The sequence below is a fragment of the Paramisgurnus dabryanus genome, chromosome 10 (assembly GCF_030506205.2).
Source record: "Paramisgurnus dabryanus chromosome 10, PD_genome_1.1, whole genome shotgun sequence".
NCBI lineage: Eukaryota > Metazoa > Chordata > Actinopteri > Cypriniformes > Cobitidae > Paramisgurnus > Paramisgurnus dabryanus.
This window is the reverse complement of record NC_133346.1, coordinates 4218844-4238524: the sequence shown is the minus strand read 5'-3', so window position 1 is coordinate 4238524 and position 19681 is coordinate 4218844. Positions and strand designations below refer to the sequence as shown.

Genomic DNA, 19681 nt, shown 5'->3' with positions numbered 1-19681 from the left:
AGGGGACATTTCAAGATGTCAAATAAATCTTTGATGTCCTCAAAGTACATATGTGAAGTTCTAGCTCAAAACACCATATAGATAATTTATTATAGCATGTTAAAATTGCCGATTTGTGAGCAAAAATGTGCCGTTTCTAAGTGTGTCTTTTTAAATGCAAATGAGCTGATCTCTGCACTAAATGACAGTGTCGTGGTTGGATAGTGCAGGTTAAGGGGCGGTATTATCCCCTTCTGACATCACAAGGGGAGCAACATTTCAATGACCTATTTTTTCACATGCTTGCTGAGAATGGTTTACCAAAACTAAGTTACTGGGTTGTTCATTTTCACATTTTGGCTATATATTCAACTGACCAATGGCAGACTTTACCTTTGAAGAACAGAACATTGCTATGCTTTTGAAAACTGGTCATTTGAAAATCCTTTCCCTAGATATCTAAGATGTAAATTTTGGATTTTGTCGTATTTATTAAAACCACTGTTTCTTGGTAGTCCTGTAACCTATTTGGTATAGCAGAGGTGTTGTTGAACTTTTTCAGTTCAAGGACCCCTTGGATGCAGATGAGGAGCCAAGACCCCCCCCCAGAGTAAAATTAAGACTGGATTTACAAACTTTGTTGTGATGGTTACATTAACCACAGACCACCAAGGGATCTGGACCCCTGTTCAAGACCTATGGCGTAGATTAGTGGTTCCCAAACTGGGGGCCAGGGACACAAGATGGTGCCAGGGGGGCCCCAGTTTTATGACATTTTATAAAATAGATTAATTTATCATGAATTCTGTGTAATTAAACCTAAAAAAAAAATAAGGATAATAACCAACAACGCTACTTTGTATAATTTAATATGTTTTGTTTAATTAAAATGTTAGGTTTTAGAACAAATTTTTCATACTTTTTTTTGGGTGGGGGCGCGATGGAATGCACCGTACACAAGGGGGGCCCCACGCTGAAAAAGTTTGAGAACCACTGGCGTAGAGCATTGTGTTAGTAGCACAAATGTTGGTGGTTCCCAGGGATCACATGCTGATAAAAATGTATAGCTAAAAATAACTACAAGTTTAAAGTGTCTGTCAAATGCATATCTGTAATGTAAGGAACTCCAAATTAAGTATCATTTAAAAATTCATATTCCCTTTCCAGGATTCCCAAAGAGAGAGGCAGAGACAGGAAAGGACCACTTAGTGACTCAAGCGTTTCCTCCAGGGTAATTGAAGCCAGAGCCTTTCTTGTGTCCCAGGAACCTGAATTTGTGTTGGAATTTGTATTTGGCAAGCAATTGCAAATCAATGTGATTTTGATCTGGGATGATTTTTCAAAAAGCCTTAAAATGTTCAAATTAAATTTCAGATTTGTTTTAAGATCTTTTATATATATATAATTAAAAGCATGTTACACTTGCTTCCTCTCCCCCAAGATGGCAGGTGAGAGACAATCTGCATCATGCTACCTTGATGAACGGACTTTCCGACTTTGCTGCCAGCTCTTTCTCCAACATTCCGATTCCATCCAGGATGGCTGGTGCTGGGAACAGATCAAGGTGATGTGAATGTTTTAGGAAGTCTAGGTTTGTCTATTCTTTGTGCATTTCAGAGGATCAGAATGGAATAAATGATCTAAGGGGTAATTCGCACAAATATGTCCAGGTCACCCCAACGTTACAAAAAAATACAAAAGTTTCTTCTATCGTTTCAATATTTTCATGACAACTACAAGAATTTTCCCAACTATTTCCTATTACCTAAATGAATGTGAACATTTTAAATATTTTTGTATAATTGTAGTTATTTTAAGTCATAAACCTCTTTGGTTACTTCCAGTGCTTACTGTTTTCAGGGTTCCCACGGGTCCTGGAAATCCTTGAAAGTTTGTGAATCTGGGGGAAAGAATTCAAGGCCCTTTCTGGAAAAAAAATCCACATTCCCTGTGTAGTGTAGGATAATATCATAAAAATTCTAGACTTTTTAAGCACACGTGCTAAACTGTTCACTTTAAATGCTTATATCTTCTGTATGCGAATGTTGATTCATACCAAAATGCTTTTTAGCATAGTTGTGTTTGACACATGAAAACGTCTCCGGTTACGTATGTAACTGTTGTTCCCTGAGAAGGGAACGAGACGCTGCGTCTCTCCTCCCATACTTCCTGCGTCCCTGTAACGCCATCTTTGGCAATATTTCAGATAGTGATATACTTCCTGGCTCCAGCGTCACATTGTCCTTGTCGTTAAGTTTCACCTTTGGTTGAATTTGATATACACATTCAGACGCACTTACCCCTGGAGGCGTCCCCAAAGTGTCACCGCAGTGACGCAGTGCAAGTTCCCTCGATAGGGAACTGTAACAATGTATCTTGAAAGGTAACACAATGTAACTTCCTCTCACTTGAAATGTGTCCCCACATTTAGTCCTTGAATTTGAGGGTATTGGACCTGAAAAAGTCCTCGAAAGGTCCTTCAATTTGAAGTTAACTAAGGTGTGGGAACCCATGTGTTTTACAATATAATATAAATACTTAATATTATATTGTAATCCTGTGCATCTGTATAGCAATAGTCATGGGTTTGAACCCAGTGAATACATACTGATAAAAAATGTATTTTTTGAAATGTAATTTGTAATGCATTGTAAGTCACTTTAGATAATGCATAGACGTAAAATGTAAATAAAAGTAAATATTAATCGATTAGAAAAGTACAAGTACTACCATGATTTTTAAATATAATCTCAAAAATGTTACTGGTCTGAAAATAGGTTTCTTTAGTTTTAATCCAAAGCATGCTATCGCTTTTTCTTTGTTTCTTTTACTCTGTATTTTGTGGTAAGGTGGTTGTGACTTGACTACTGTGTGTTTTAGGGTGCTGATGAAGGTTTCATGAGGAAGACTATCCTCATCCCTGTCAGATCAAGCGGGCTGCACAATCCACATCTGTGTACCAAGCAGGCAGAACACACAGACCTTATAGAAGAGGATGTTCAGGTGATATTGCTTGTAAAGTCTTCCCTCTTTTTATAGATCATACTGTATTTAGAGTTAAAAACAGAAGGATGTGAAAAATTCATGTGGTTTGTACAGTAGAGCTGTCAACTTTCAAAATTATCAAACTTACGGTTTCACCTGGTGGGAAAGTATCTGATCTGATTGACTTGCATTGATGTTTTGGTGTGGTCCTATTGAATTTGACTAGTAAGCCTCATAGCAATATGCTAAAATACATAAGTAACTATATAGCAATGGCGTGACAACCTAACAGAACCAGTGGGATCATAGCAAATATTAAAATAGAGTATTTTAACATTTATTGCCTCTGAACTCGGGTATAGTTCATTTATAAATGGGCCACCAAAAAGAGGGCTGACCTAAGTGTTTCCCCACATACTGAATGAATTACCTGAAGGAAACACTTTAACTAAATCCTACATTTTACAGCCGTGCTGGGTTTAGTTCTGGAAAAACTTGCTAATGTTGGCATACGCTTTTATGTGACTGTTAAAATGTTTATGCACTTTTGTCCATCAGAGTGTTACACATAATGCATTCTCCATTTGGAAGAAATGATTGATTTGTAAAATATAGATGTATCGGCATCAGCAAAACACTTCGATTCGTATAAGGTGCTGAATTATCTCCTTTAAAATGGGGATTGTGTCTGATCTTTTTTTTGTTCTTTCCACTCTCAGCCCATTTCATTAGAAAGCCTATCGGCTGATTGCAAATGACTTGACTTGTCGCATATTTACATTCAGCTCACACACATTCAGTCGACATCTCCTGTTTTGTGGAGAAGATTCTGCTAGGTTTCTGTGGCAGAGGAGGCAAGTTTAGTTTTCGTGACCTGATTGTAATGCAGTTTATCCAGTATGTTTTATTGATTCATGTTGCCATGTCCTCTGTAATCATCTGAATAAACAACAGGGAATGTAATTACATTGAGTTCAAATTCTTTTTGTAGTTGAGTTAAGTGAAAATACAGTGCAGTGTCACGGAGAACAAAGAGGACCAAAGGCAAATTAGCAGGTGAGTCTTTTGCTTTAATAAACACAGTTCGAGCCGTACAGGTAGTGGCACTTAGGAAATAAGAGTCAAAAACAAAACATAGGCAAAGCCACTCAGGTTATGTAACTTAGGAGGTCACAGTCCTTTAAAAGGGAAAGCAAAACTTGTCCGCGTGGCTGTGTAACCAAGGGTAGGCAGACAGACTTGGCCGACTCCGCGGCGTTCAAAAGCAGGCTGTGACCGGCTGCGGCAGCAGCGACGGGCTCGTGAGAGAGAGGGGAAATACTGGAGCGCCTGCGTTGCCTAGGCTCGTTCCACACACCTCCTCAGCAGAGTAACTGTACAGAGAGCAGACTGGGTAACACACAGGAGAAACTGCTTATCACTGATATTTAACAAAGACTCGACTCGACAGGACAGGACAGGAGCACGGCTCCGTATCTAACACAGTGTGAGACACAACACAACGTGACCATCATATAATAATCCAACAGAGGAAGGGAAAAAGAGGGAACTATATATAGGGAGGTAAATAACAAGATGAGGAGCAGGTGAGGAAATGAGGAACACCTGGGGGAAGCGCTAATAGGTTAACAAGCGAGTAAATGAGGAGAGGTAAAATAGAGAAAGAACCCAAAGACGTAACAGTACCCCCCCCTCAAAGTGCGCCACCTGGCGCACTAGAGGAGGACTGGCGAGAGCGATAAAAATTATCAATAAGCGAGCGGTCCAGGACGTCCCGGGCAGGAATCCAGCATCTCTCCTCCGGACCGTAACCTTCCCAATCTACCAGAAACTGATGACCACGACCCCGGGGGCGGACATCAAGAAGTCTACGGACACGATAGACAGGGGAACCCTCTATGCGAATAGGGGTGGTAACGGGGCGAGGGGGAGGGCGAATGACGGGCTTGAGACATGAGACATGAAACACCGGATGAACGCGACGCAGGTTAGAGGGCAACCGGAGCTTAACAGAAACAGGGCTAAGAATCTTAACGACACGAAATGGTCCAATAAACTTGGGGGCGAGCTTGCGCGAGGGGAATTGGAGAGGGAGATTGAGGGTGGAAAGCCAAACCCTTTGTCCACACGTATAACGCGGACTCTTAATGCGATGCCTATTGGCAGCACGACGGGTAGCGGACCGAGACTTACAAAGAGCGGACCTAACCGCTCTCCAAGTGCGTTTGCAGCGTTCGATAAAAGCCTTGACAGAGGGCGCCTTAGATTCAGTATTGGAGGCGGAAAACAGCGGGGGTTGGTACCCTAGACAGCTCTGAAAGGGCGATAAACCGGTGGCAGAAGATGGAGCGGAGTTATAAGCATATTCTGCCCACGGGAGCTGTTCGGACCAAGAGGCGGGGTTGCGAAAAGCGAGACTGCGTAAGATGCGCCCTATAGTCTGATTAGCGCGTTCAGCCTGTCCATTGGTTTGCGGATGGAAACCAGAGGAAAGGCTGACAGAAGCCCCGATGAGGCGACAAAATTCCTTCCAAAACAGGGAGGAGAATTGTGGACCTCTATCTGACACGACATTTTCGGGGAGACCGTGGATCTTAAAAATGTGGTCAACGACTATCTGCGCAGTCTCCTTAGCGGAGGGAAGCTTGGGGAGCGGGATAAAACGGGCGGTCTTAGAGAAGCGGTCGATTACGGTGAGAATTACGGTCTTACCTCCGGACAGCGGGAGGCCAGTGATAAAGTCAAGCGCTATCTGAGCCCATGGTCGCGACGGAATGGGTAAAGGTCTAAGGAGACCAGCGGGGGGCCGGTTGCTAGACTTAGTCTGGGCGCAAACAGAGCAAGACGCGATAAAGCGGCGGACGTCACGTTCTCGAGTGGGCCACCAAAATCTTTGGGAGATCGAGGCAATAGTACCTCTGACTCCAGGATGCGCAAATATCTTGGAGGCATGTCCCCACTGGAGAACGGCACGTCGAGCGGAAGACGGGACAAAAAGTAAGCCCTTAGGGCAGAGACGCGGGGTAATAGTGTTGGAAAGAGCGCGTTTAACCAGACGTTCGATTCCCCAGACAGCCGCTCCCACCACCATTTGCGGCGAAACTATGCCCTCCACGGTGGGAACAGAATCGGGGGGAGCGAACTGACGAGAGAGGGCATCAGGCTTTATATTCTTTGAACCGGGTCGAAAGGAAATGGTGAAATTAAAACGCGTAAAGAAGAGAGACCAACGGGCCTGACGAGCATTGAGCCTTTTAGCCGAACGGATGTACTCGAGATTACGGTGGTCTGTCCAGACCACGAACGGCAATAATGACCCCTCGAGCCAGTGACGCCACTCCCCGAGCGCGAGACGTATGGCCAGAAGTTCGCGATCCCCCACGTCATAGTTACGCTCGGCCGGCGAAAGCCGGTGGGAGAAAAAAGCGCACGGGTGTATCCTCCCGTCAGCGGGCGAGCGCTGGGAGAGGATAGCCCCGACACCCACCTCGGAGGCATCCACCTCAACGATAAATTCTCTAGAGACGTCGGGGTAAATAAGAATGGGGGCTGATGAGAAAAGAGACTTAAGGTGATCAAAAGCCGACTGGGCAGCGTTACTCCAACTAAAGCGGGTCTTAACAGACGTAAGCGCAGTAAGGGGAGCTGCTACCTGACTGAAATTCCGAATAAACCGACGGTAAAAATTTGCAAACCCTAAGAACCGCTGCAGCGAGACGCGAGAGTCCGGGGCAGGCCAATCAGTGACGGCACTAACCTTAGAGGGATCCATACTAATGCCCTGGGGGGAAATCACAGAGCCTAGAAAAGTAGTAGTGCGCGCATGAAATGTACATTTCTCAGCCTTAACAAATAACTTGTTCTCCAGGAGACGTTGTAAGACCTGGCGAACGTGCTGCACATGCACCTGGAGAGAGGGGGAAAAAATTAGAATGTCATCAATGTAAACGAACACGAAAATATTCAACATGTCTCTGAGAACGTCATTGACCAATGCTTGAAACACGGAGGGGGCGTTGACGAGCCCGAAGGGGAGGACCCGGTATTCGAAATGACCAAGGGGGGTATTAAAAGCCGTCTTCCATTCGTCCCCCTCCCTGATGCGTACTAAGTGATACGCGTTACGTAGGTCCAGTTTTGTGAAGAACTGCGCCCCCTGCAAGATCTCAAAGGCCGATGACATAAGCGGTAGCGGATAACGATTCTTAATGGTTATGCTATTAAGACCTCTGTAATCAATGCAGGGGCGCAACGAACCGTCTTTCTTCTTCACAAAAAAGAACCCCGCACCAGCAGGGGAGGAGGAAGGGACAATAGTACCGGCCTCTAAAGATTCAGAGAGATATTTCTCAAGAGCCTTACGCTCGGGACCCGAAAGGGAGTAAAGGCTTCCCCGGGGGGGCGTGGTACCCGGGAGGAGCTCGATACAACAATCGTAAGGACGGTGCGGAGGAAGAGAGGCAGCCCGGGAACGACTGAAAACCGCTCGCAAATCGGCATACTCCTCAGGGACCCCAGATAAATCCCCCGGTTCCTCCTGAAACACAGAAACAGAAGAAACAGGAGACACAGCAGAAACTAAACACTTCACATGACATGACAGGCCCCAAGACAGAATGGAGCTCTTTAACCAGTTAATCTGAGGGTTATGTTCAACCAGCCAGGGATGGCCCAAAACAATAGGGGTAATGGGGGAGTGAAAAACTAAAAAAGAAATAGTCTCTCGGTGGTTGCCAGACACGATGAGACTCACAGGTGCAGTGACACGACCAACCTTAGCTAGTATCCGCCCATCCAAGGCAAATACAGTAGTAGGTTCCTGAAGGTTCACCAGCGGAATGCCGTGCCGTAAAGCCCATGCCTCATCCACGAAGCTACCCTCGGAGCCAGAGTCAATGAGGGCCAGACAAGAAGCCGAGGAACTCGGCCAGCGGAGGGAGACCGGTAAGGTAGTCCGAGAGAGAGGAGGAGGGGGAAAAGAGGCGGCGCTCACCCGTATCCCTCTCTCTACCGGTGAGCCCTGGCTTTTAAAGGGCAGGAGGAGGCAAAGTGGTCATCCGAGCCGCAGTAGAGGCAAAGCCGGTTGGAGATGCGGCGATGGCGTTCGGCAGCAGAAAGGCGAATCCCGCCTAGTTGCATCGGCTCCGTGTCGGGGACGACTGAGGAAGAGGAACCGGCAGCCGGGGAAGAGAGGAGTGACGTCTCCACGTGACGCGTCTTCCGTCGCAGCTCGAAACGTTTCTCAACACGAAGCGCTAGGTCGATGAGAGGGTCGAGACGGGATGGAACCTCACGAGCCAGTACCTCATCCTTAACATCAGCACTAAGACCCTCAATGAAGCGAGCCACCAGCGCCGGCTCATTCCATCCACAGGAGGTGGATAAAGTGCGGAATTCCACGGAAAAATCCGCCACCGAGCGCCTGCCCTGGCGGAGGCTGGACAACAGGCGGGAAGCCTCAGGCCCATGGACAGACCGGTCAAAAACCCGCAACATCTCCTCCTTAAACAGGATATACTGAGCCAGACAACCGGCATCGGTGTTCCAAACAGCCGTTCCCCACTCACGAGCCCGTCCCTTGAGAAGAGAGATGACGTAGGCGATCCGGGAACGATCTCTGGCATAGGTGGCAGGCTGAAGCGAAAAAACAACCTCACATTGCGTCAGAAATGATAAACATTCAGTCTGCTCACCAGAGTAGCACGGGGGATTATTCACACGAGGCTCCGGAGCCTCCGGGAGTCTCGGAGGAGAGGGCTCAATGCGGAGACGGTGAAGCTGCTGGGAGAGATCGGTTACTTGGGCAGCGAGAGAATCCACGACATGACGGGTGGCAGCTAGTTCCTCGTCATGTCTGCCCAGCATAGCACCTTGCAGCTCAATGGCAGCCTGGAAAGGATTATCCTCCGCGGGATTCATGTGGTTTGGTTGGATTATTCTGTCACGGAGAACAAAGAGGACCAAAGGCAAATTAGCAGGTGAGTCTTTTGCTTTAATAAACACAGTTCGAGCCGTACAGGTAGTGGCACTTAGGAAATAAGAGTCAAAAACAAAACATAGGCAAAGCCACTCAGGTTATGTAACTTAGGAGGTCACAGTCCTTTAAAAGGGAAAGCAAAACTTGTCCGCGTGGCTGTGTAACCAAGGGTAGGCAGACAGACTTGGCCGACTCCGCGGCGTTCAAAAGCAGGCTGTGACCGGCTGCGGCAGCAGCGACGGGCTCGTGAGAGAGAGGGGAAATACTGGAGCGCCTGCGTTGCCTAGGCTCGTTCCACACACCTCCTCAGCAGAGTAACTGTACAGAGAGCAGACTGGGTAACACACAGGAGAAACTGCTTATCACTGATATTTAACAAAGACTCGACTCGACAGGACAGGACAGGAGCACGGCTCCGTATCTAACACAGTGTGAGACACAACACAACGTGACCATCATATAATAATCCAACAGAGGAAGGGAAAAAGAGGGAACTATATATAGGGAGGTAAATAACAAGATGAGGAGCAGGTGAGGAAATGAGGAACACCTGGGGGAAGCGCTAATAGGTTAACAAGCGAGTAAATGAGGAGAGGTAAAATAGAGAAAGAACCCAAAGACGTAACATGCAGGACATCTCCCGAAGAAGTCAAGACGAGGAAAAACTTGTTATTAATGGGTGTTGTTGGAAACAGCATGAAACTCATTTTCATTATTTACGCTTTCTGTGTAATGTTGCACCTTGCTACGTTAATTTAGAAGTCTACTGAAGTGTGGTCACACGTTTGCTAACAAAAAAAGAAGAGTAAAGATGCAAAATCTGCTTAACGCCAACTCCAAGGTCATGATATTCACATTTGAATGCTCTCGACACGTAGTATGTTTATCAAAAAGTGGATTTAGGTTTTTGCCAAGACATAGAGATATACACAGACATAGTGATACACATAGACATAGCGATACACAAAGACATAGTCATAGAGATACACGTAGGAATAGAGATACAGGTAGACATAGCGATAGACATAGTCATAGAGATACACATAGACATAGAGATAAAGATACACAGACATAGCGATACACATAGTCATAGAGATACACATAGACATAAAGATACACGTAGACATAGAGATAAAGATAGACATAGCGATAGACATAGACATGGTCATAAAGGTGCACATAGACGTAGCGAAAGACATAGACGTAGCGAAAGACATAGACGTAGCGAAAGACATAGACGTAGCGAAAGACATAGACGTAGCGAAAGACATAGACGTAGCGAAAGACATAGACTTAGAGATACACCTAGACATAGTCATAGAGATACACCTAGACATAGTCATAGAGATACACCTAGACACAGTCATAGAGATACACCTAGACGTAGTCATAGAGATACACATAGACATAAAGATAAATGTAGACATGGAGATAAAGATAGACATAGCGATATACATAGACATGGTCATAAAGGTGCACATAGACGTAGCGAAAGACATAGACGTAGCGAAAGACATAGACGTAGCGAAAGACATAGACGTAGCGAAAGACATAGACCTAGACGTAGTCATAGAGATACACCTAGACGTAGTCATAGAGATACACCTAGACGTAGTCATAGAGATACACCTAGACGTAGTCATAGAGATACACCTAGACGTAGTCATAGAGATACACCTAGACGTAGTCATAGAGATACACCTAGACGTAGTCATAGAGATACACCTAGACGTAGCCATAGAGATACACCTAGACGTAGCCATAGAGATACACCTAGACGTAGCCATAGAGATACACCTAGACGTAGCCATAGAGATACACCTAGACGTAGCCATAGAGATACACCTAGACGTAGCCATAGAGATACACCTAGACGTAGCCATAGAGATACACCTAGACGTAGCCATAGAGATACACCTAGACGTAGCCATAGAGATACACCTAGACGTAGCCATAGAGATACACCTAGACGTAGCCATAGAGATACACCTAGACGTAGCCATAGAGATACACCTAGACGTAGTCATAGAGATACACATAGACATAAAGATAAATGTAGACATGGAGATAAAGATAGACATAGCGATATACATAGACATGGTCATAAAGGTGCACATAGACGTAGCGAAAGACATAGACGTAGCGAAAGACATAGACGTAGCGAAAGACATAGACGTAGCGAAAGACATAGACCTAGACGTAGTCATAGAGATACACCTAGACGTAGTCATAGAGATACACCTAGACGTAGTCATAGAGATACACCTAGACGTAGTCATAGAGATACACCTAGACGTAGTCATAGAGATACACCTAGACGTAGTCATAGAGATACACCTAGACGTAGTCATAGAGATACACCTAGACGTAGCCATAGAGATACACCTAGACGTAGCCATAGAGATACACCTAGACGTAGCCATAGAGATACACCTAGACGTAGCCATAGAGATACACCTAGACGTAGCCATAGAGATACACCTAGACGTAGCCATAGAGATACACCTAGACGTAGCCATAGAGATACACCTAGACGTAGCCATAGAGATACACCTAGACGTAGCCATAGAGATACACCTAGACGTAGCCATAGAGATACACCTAGACGTAGCCATAGAGATACACCTAGACGTAGCCATAGAGATACACCTAGACGTAGCCATAGAGATACACCTAGACGTAGCCATAGAGATACACCTAGACGTAGCCATAGAGATACACCTAGACGTAGCCATAGAGATACACCTAGACGTAGCCATAGAGATACACCTAGACGTAGCCATAGAGATACACCTAGACGTAGCCATAGAGATACACCTAGACGTAGCCATAGAGATACACCTAGACGTAGCCATAGAGATACACCTAGACATAGGCTGCGTCCGAAAACTCTAAATTGCTGCCTTCTGAGGCAGCTTTTCAAGGCAGGAATTCAAAGGGTGATGGAAATGCAGCTATAGAGATAGCGAAAGACATAGACATAAACACAGACATAAAAGACATAGACATATTTTGTTTATTTCCTATTGTAAATATATCAATAAATTATTAAGTAGTAGTATATGTTGCTAATGACTCCATTTGGTCAACTTTAAAGGCAATTTTTTCTCAATAGTTAGATTTTTTTCCAGATTTTCAAATAGTTCTATCTCGGCCAAATATTATCCTATTCTAACAAATCATACATCAAAATTTTATTTAACTTTCAGATGACTTACATTTCTTAGCATTTGATTTACTGTCAAGTATTTGGTTTTAAATTAAGATAAAAAAGATTTTCATTTTTATTGAACAAGATGAACAATTACATCATTGTTTAATCTATAAGCCAAAAATGTATCAAATTACTGAAAAGTAGTACCTTTGTCCATACCACACATCCCTACTATTCACTATGATTTAGCCTGTCCCAAAAATGAACATGATTTTTGATCAAATACCGCAGAAATGCTCTTCAAGACTTCATACTAGCATTGTCTACACATTGATACCAGCTTACCATCAGCATCTCCTTTGTTCACTCCCCCAATGTTTAGAAATGTGCAATCGTGCCACAGCGCACGTCACCTGACATGCCCGGCATAAAGGAACATTTAGAAAACTTGACCTTGGTAAAGCCTGTTCGGCAGCAAGCAGTGGTATGCAGGCTACAAGAAAGCCCCTTTTCCATTGTTCAGGAAGGACGATAAAGCGTTTCCAAAAAGATCTGTAGAAGATTAGAGAAGTCAGGACTGCTTTTTTCTCCTTTTTTTGTGGCATCCTGTTTTGAGTGGAATTCTTTAAGGCAATGAATGCACGCCTCACTCAACAAAAATCTATCAGGGTTAACCCTTTCAATGCCAGGCACCTGACTTACTATAAAGCACTGTTGAATGTTACTCTTTGTCTATGAGCACCTGTACATGAAGTAAAGACATTCTTCTTATAGTGTACGTGGCAGTGAAACAGTGGCAGTGGTTTTGCTTCAGAATCCGATTCTTCTGTAGGATTTGGCGATGTGACACATTTTTAAGTAGTATTTCAGACAAAACCAAAATAAAAATTTGAATAGGAAATGAGCAGTGTTTACATCAGCAGATGTGCTATTTGCAGGTATACAGGTTTCTGCAGGAAATGTCTCTAAGATTCATACCCTTGCCAACCAAAACATGTTTATCCTCATTGCAAAAAAACCCATATTTATGTAGTCTAGGTCATATTGTATGGTCAGGGTTTTGTAAAAGTGTATGTCAAGTCATATTTCTTATAGGTGACGCATCCTAATATGTGACGACATTTTAATGAAAGATAACACAACATGCGGTTTTTAAATGAAGGTATTTATTATGAAGTTAAAACAAAATCCAAACCCACATGGTTTTCGAGCATGAACCTTCTTTTTTAAGGTCATGCCACAGCATCTCAATAGGATTGAGGTCAGGACTTTGACTAGGCCGCTCCAAAGTCTTGATTTTGTTTTTCTTCAGCCATTCAGAAGTGGACTTTCTGGTGTGTTTTGGATCATTGTCCTGCTGCAGAACCCAAGTTCGCTTCAGCTTAAGGTCACAAACAGATGACAGGACATTGTTCTTCAGGATTATTTGGTAGACAGCAGAATTCATGGTTTCATTTGTCACAGCAAGTCTTCCAGATCCTGAAGCAGCAAGACTATCACACTACCACCACCATATTTTGTTTTGTTGCTATGATGTATTTTTTCTGAAATGTTGTTTTACTTTTACGCCAGACACCTTCCAAAAAGTTCATCTTTTATCTCGTCAGTTCACAGAGCAAGCAATTTTTTTACACAGCCATGTGGGTTTGGATTTTGATTTTCCTTTATAATAAAAACCATAATAAAAGTGATTTTTTTGCATAATATATGAATGTGTGCTGTGCGTATTTATTATGTATAAATTATGTTATATATATTATATATATATTATGTATATATATATATATATATTTATTTATATTTATATATATATTATGTATATATATATATATTTATTTATATTTGTATATATTCTATGATTTAAAAAAAAAAACGTAATAATTGAAAAAACTATATAAAAAATTAAATATTAAATAAAAAATGTATGTGTGTATGTGGTTAAATATACATAATAATTACACACAGTACACACATATATTATGCAAAAAAACTTTTATTTTGTATGCGATTAATCTTTGCCCAGCACAAAATTTGTTTTATGATCTGAAACAATAAAGTGTGACAAACATGCAAAAAAAATTAAAATCATTTGTTGCAATAGCCAACAATAAAATTATATGGGTCAAAATTATAAAGTTTATTTTGTAAATTTTCTTACCATAAATATATCAAAACTTTATTTTTAATAAATGCAGTTGCAAAAGAATTTAATTTCTCAATATTTAGATTTTTTGCTTGCTTATTCAACTTTCAGATGATGTATACATCTCAGTTTCAAAAAATTGACCCTTATGGTTTTTGTGGTTCATGGTCACACATGGTTTGTTACATTTTATTATTTGCATTAACCTGTTGAACAAACTTTGGTGTCACTATTTGGTTTACAAGTAGATTAAGCTGTCGTGTAACAACATTTAAGTAAAACATATTTTTAAGGGTTTCTCTGGAGAGGGATCCAGCAAGTATTTGAATCTTTTGAATGTAAAGAATGTAAATGGAATTACTGGGATAATTAAACCTGTGATTAGAGCTTATTTAGGTTAATGAAAGAGACCATCCTTCATCATTCGGCAAAATTACTCTGCCAAACGTTAGTATTCCGGTGAGTTAAGGGAACATCTTCCACTCGGCTGTAGCTCGTCCAGTATTGATTCTTCTTTTGACAGTGAAAAACGGGGCCCATATAAAGTGTATACTTGAGCTCGTGGCTCTGTTAGATTCTCTGTAGATGATGCTATTTAAAGCTCTTACTGCAGTGTGGAGCGGCACCCTTTGCTTTCCTTCGAAGTCAGCGAAGGCGAACATGTGTCGTCTTTTAGCAGTCGCACCGTTACGTCCGTGCACCTGTTTGAACGTAAACACTGGAGCGTTTGAATAAAAACAAATGCCATCAGGTTTGTTTTGTGTTAAGAAGTTGTTTCTGGAAACACGGTTTGAGTTAATAAAACACCCTCTGTCAACTTGACCATTTGTCTTGTGTATGGCCGGTGAATCCATGTCCGTTTTTGAAATCCAAATTCTTGTGAATAGTCAGTTATGCAAATGATGAATTGTGTGTCTAAATACTCATTTCAATAAATCAGTTCCTGTCGCTGCATAACAATATTTAATGCGTTTTCTCATTTGGGAATTATCCCATCCTAAGATGAAAATACCCCATATTTTATTCACCGTCAACCCATCTACAGGTGTGTATGACTTTATTCTTCATACAAAACACAGATAGAGTTATATTTAATAATATTCTGGCTCCTCAGTTTTATAATGGCATTGGATAGTGCCCCATTTTTAACTCACCCACCAGTCTTTTTTTTAGATTTTCACAAAATGCTTTCCAGGAAAATTTTCTTCTGAAAATATATAAACATACAAATATATCAAATGAAAGAACAGACCCTCTGCTTTCAAACAAACAACAAACAAACAAACAAAACTGAAAAAAAAAAACGTTTCATCCTCTCTTTATATTTTTTTCTCTGCTTATAAACTCTTAAATATGGGTATTTTTCTTCAAACATATTTTTTTTAGCAAAAAGCTGAAATAATTGCATTTTTGTGAAGGAAATTTGTTAGAGATCAGATTTAGAACGATTATAAAAACATAAACTGAGTGTAAACTACTTTTTTTTGCTTCAGTTTTTTTATTAATTGGGTAAGTGCGGTATTACAGATTTCCATAAAACTTTTCAGGAACACGTTTTTTTTCATGCAAATGTTTTCTCTTAATTGACGAGATAACTCGTCAATGGTGGGGAAAGAGTTAAAGGTTACAGTTATTAAATGTCTTCTGAGTTAAGCAATGGATATTTGTAAGGAAACATTTAAATTTAAAACTGATAAACTATGATTGTATGACATTTAGGGGGCGTGCACATCAAAGCTTTTATGCCCGGGGCCGGCGCATGTTTTCAATTGTTCCCATTGGAAGCTCTGCATTTTTCAAATAAGCCAGCACCTAGGGGTTTTCTTCCACTCCTAGGATGGCTTCAGGAAAAAAAAATTCATTTTGGGATAAACTAACCCTTTAACTTTTCCCTTAATAGTATGCCATAAAAACAAAATATATGTTTTACTTTTGAATGGTGGTACTCTTTAGGGAAAAGCTTGACGTCATTGTTTATTTGACCCAGCTCATTCATTTCTGACGGACGTGTCTGAAGTGAAACAGTAGTAGTTTGTCTCTCAATTCTGCACTGGAGGGAAGAGATCGTATCTTGCAGGCATGCATGCATGAAGAATCATGAGGTTGCTTTGATAGATCCACTGCCTCCAGTGATCCAACGTGTCACTTAGACACTATAACTAATTAAACCTGAACAGTGTATTTGTTAACATTAGTAAATGCATTCGCTAACATAAACTATCAACAAGTTATAGTTTTCAGCTCTTCTTAATCTTTGTTAAAGGTGCATTGTGTAACTTTTAAAGGAATAGTCTACCCTTTTGCCATATTATACTATGTTATTACCTCAACCTAGACGAATTAATACATACCTATCTTTTTTCAATGCGTGCACTGTACAGCGTGTTGTGAATGTGTTAGCATTTAGCCTTGCCCCATTCATTCCTATGGCACCAAAAAAAAGTTTTATTTTGTGGCACCATACTTACTGGTATAACTCCTCATGTAACAGTCTTTAAATAGGGAAAACACGAAAGTGTTTGGTGGCTTCCCTGTTTGGTACCATATAATATATTATATATTATCATATAAACCTGTGGTGGCTACCGTAGCTTCTCTATGTGTTTCAAAAGGGAGGGGTGAGCTGTGGACTGAGCCGTTAGTTGCAACTCACAGTCTCGCCACTAGATGCCGCAAAAAATCTACACACTGGACCTTTAATGTTAGATAATGCCAATACACTTCATTGTGCATGAACTAAATCTTTTGATTTTAGAAAATTTTCAGTATTCAAATTAACATGAACTAAGATTAATAAATCAGGGTTCCTACGGGTCCTTGAAATCCTTGAAAGTTTGTGAATCTAAGGGAAAAATTCAAGGCCCTGGGAAGTTTTGAAAATATACATACATAGATACAGGTCATTGAAAGTGTTTGAATCTATTTTATGCAAGAAGTTTTCTGGGAAAAAAAATCCTATAATGTAGGATAATATCATACAATTTCTAGACTTTTTATGGCCACGTGCTACACTGTTCACTTTAAATGCTTATATCTTCTGTAGGTGAATGTTGATTCATACCAAAATGCTTTTTTGCATAGTTGTGTTTGACACATGAAAACGTCTCTGGTTACTAGGGCTGTCACTTTTCGTTCGAAAATCGATTGCACAATCGATCGGACCAACCAAAAAAAGTTTCGAAAACGAAAATAGGCAATCGATTTTAACCAAATATGTACACTATTAATTTTAAAAGAATTAAACAGTAAAAAATATAGATGTAACAAAACTCACAAACAAGCAGAAAAAGAAAATAAAGAATTCTGAAAGTGCAGTAGGCGTTGCGAAAGCTAGACAGAAAATACCCAGCAATTTTACGCACCTACAGTTTCACGCTTTCAATCGCTGCATCTAGTGTTTTGCAAAGAAAATGGAGGACAACGTCAATAAACCTGTGCAACACGAGAGAGCGTCGTAATTGTGACCTTACAGGAGATGATGAGTTATGACAAGGAGCCAACCTTACGAGCTGACAGCGACCCGCTTTTGTGATGGAAGATTGGCAGTACGTAATACGCAAGTGGTAACGAAGTACCCGAGTTTCCCTGGGACATCAGTGCGGTCGGAGTGCGTCTTCTCAACAGATGGACATATAGTGAATGAAAAGAGCTCTGCTCTTGACCCCTAAAATGTTGATCGACTTGTTTTCCTGACCAATAATTTGTAATGGTTCTAGTCTTTTTGCGCATTTCATTATGCCTGCCTAGTGCCGCCTAAGTTTCGGTTACGTTTAATAAAAAAATACACAGCATGTTCTCAACTTCAAGTAAGTCTATTTAAAGTTTCATTTTTGAACAGTTGTTTAAAATGGATCGAATCATTATTTAAAATAATTTTTGAATTGCCTAAATCATAAAAGCAGCCGGTTGAAGCCTGCAGTAATGTTTTTCATTTATGGCAGCAGTCCACTGTGCATATTTTTTTAGAGAATGTTGCACTACTGTTGCTGTTTTTTATTCTGCACGAAACTTAATTACAATGTATAAGATTGCTGACTTGTGCGTTTCAGGCGCTCTCTTTACATTTGTCTGTTATTTGGCGTTGAAAATGGAAACGTCTTTTTTAGACATGGAAAATCGATTTTACAATCGATTCAATGAACACTTATATATTAAAAATCGAAAATGATTTTTTCACAAAAGTGACAGCCCTACTGGTTACGTATGTAACTGTTGAGAAGGGAACGAGACGCTGCGTCTCCCTTGCCATACTTCCCGCGTCACCCCGTCTTTGTCGTTAAGCCTCATCATTGGTTGAATTTGATATACACATTCAGATGCACTTACCCCTGGAGGCGTCCCCAAAGTGTCACCGCAGTGGCGCAGCGCGAGTTCCCTCAAAAGGGAACAGTAACAATCTATCTTAAAAGGTAACACGATGTAACCTTGCTCTCACTTGAAATGTGTCCCCACATTTAGTCCTTGAATTTGAGGGTATTTGACCTGGAAAGTCCTTGAAAGGTCCTTGAATTTGAAGTGAACTAAGGTGTGGGAACCCTGATAAATGCTTTAGTAGTATTGTTAGCTAATGGTCACAAATAGTTAGGTTAAAATGAACTCCTACCAAGTATTTAAACACCTCCTTCCTGTTTATCTGCACTTGTGCAAGTTGCTGTGCACAAAACCTTTATTCTGCATTTTGACAGCCAATTAATCAACAGTAGTTGCAGGTCGAGAAGGGGTGGGAAAATCCAGCATACGCCACCCATCGAAATAGATGTAACCTTGGTAAACAATACGCCCAACAGACGTGCATGCAGAATTGCTCTAGGGGCCCGTGTATGGCGCCATTATTCATTTTTCCCAAAACAAAGGGGGGAGTGTGCAAACCTCTCTCAACATGTCAGGAACATCTTACGAATGAAGGATGCAGGAGGAAACCCGAAAGGTAAACATGTGTTGTTGCCCACACACAGATGAGATCTCGCTTTCATGTGAAACCAGCGGGGTTTCATCAATCATTGGTGAAGTTTTAAACCGAGTTATGGAGGGAATGAAGGCAGATGCCGGGTGATTATTTTCAAGATGTGTGCCGGACGCGTGTAGATGTTTGTCTGGGTTCGGTGTCACGGCTAAAGGTTCGTGACATGTCTGTGCACGTGTAGTTGATCAGATATGAAATATGACTCTACATATGACATCATGAATGTGAAGACCAGATCCAAGATGAATCTCATGTATACCTGTTAAAGGAAAATTCACCCTCATCCATGTTGATCCAGACCCATATGTTTTTATTATGTGGAACACCAAAGGAGACATTTTGGATAGTCTATGTCATTAAAATGGGTACCAAAAAGTGAAACGGACTGAAATTTGAGACCGTGCTCCCTCTCGTAAATCTCTCATCCATTCGTTCATTTTCAAATTTGGTACCCGAAGGCATGTTTGCTCCTTTGTCGTC

The 19681-nt window shown here is 41.6% G+C and overlaps 1 protein-coding gene across 3 annotated transcripts in view; it reads left to right on the top strand.

Annotated features, from left to right (window-relative positions):
- The window catches only part of atg10 (ATG10 autophagy related 10 homolog (S. cerevisiae)), a 30576-nt gene that overhangs the window by 666 nt on the left and 10229 nt on the right, over nt 1–19681 (top strand). For 2 of the 3 annotated variants that reach the window (XM_065262216.1, XM_065262205.1), the window contains exons 2-4: nt 1147–1210; nt 1421–1543; nt 2860–2982. In XM_065262216.1, the coding sequence (XP_065118288.1) occupies nt 1421–1543; nt 2860–2982 (246 nt within the window). In that variant the 5' untranslated portion in view covers nt 1147–1210. The remainder of the gene's footprint in view (nt 1–1146; nt 1211–1420; nt 1544–2859; nt 2983–19681) is intronic. The other variant, XM_065262213.2, reaches the window with a different exon arrangement.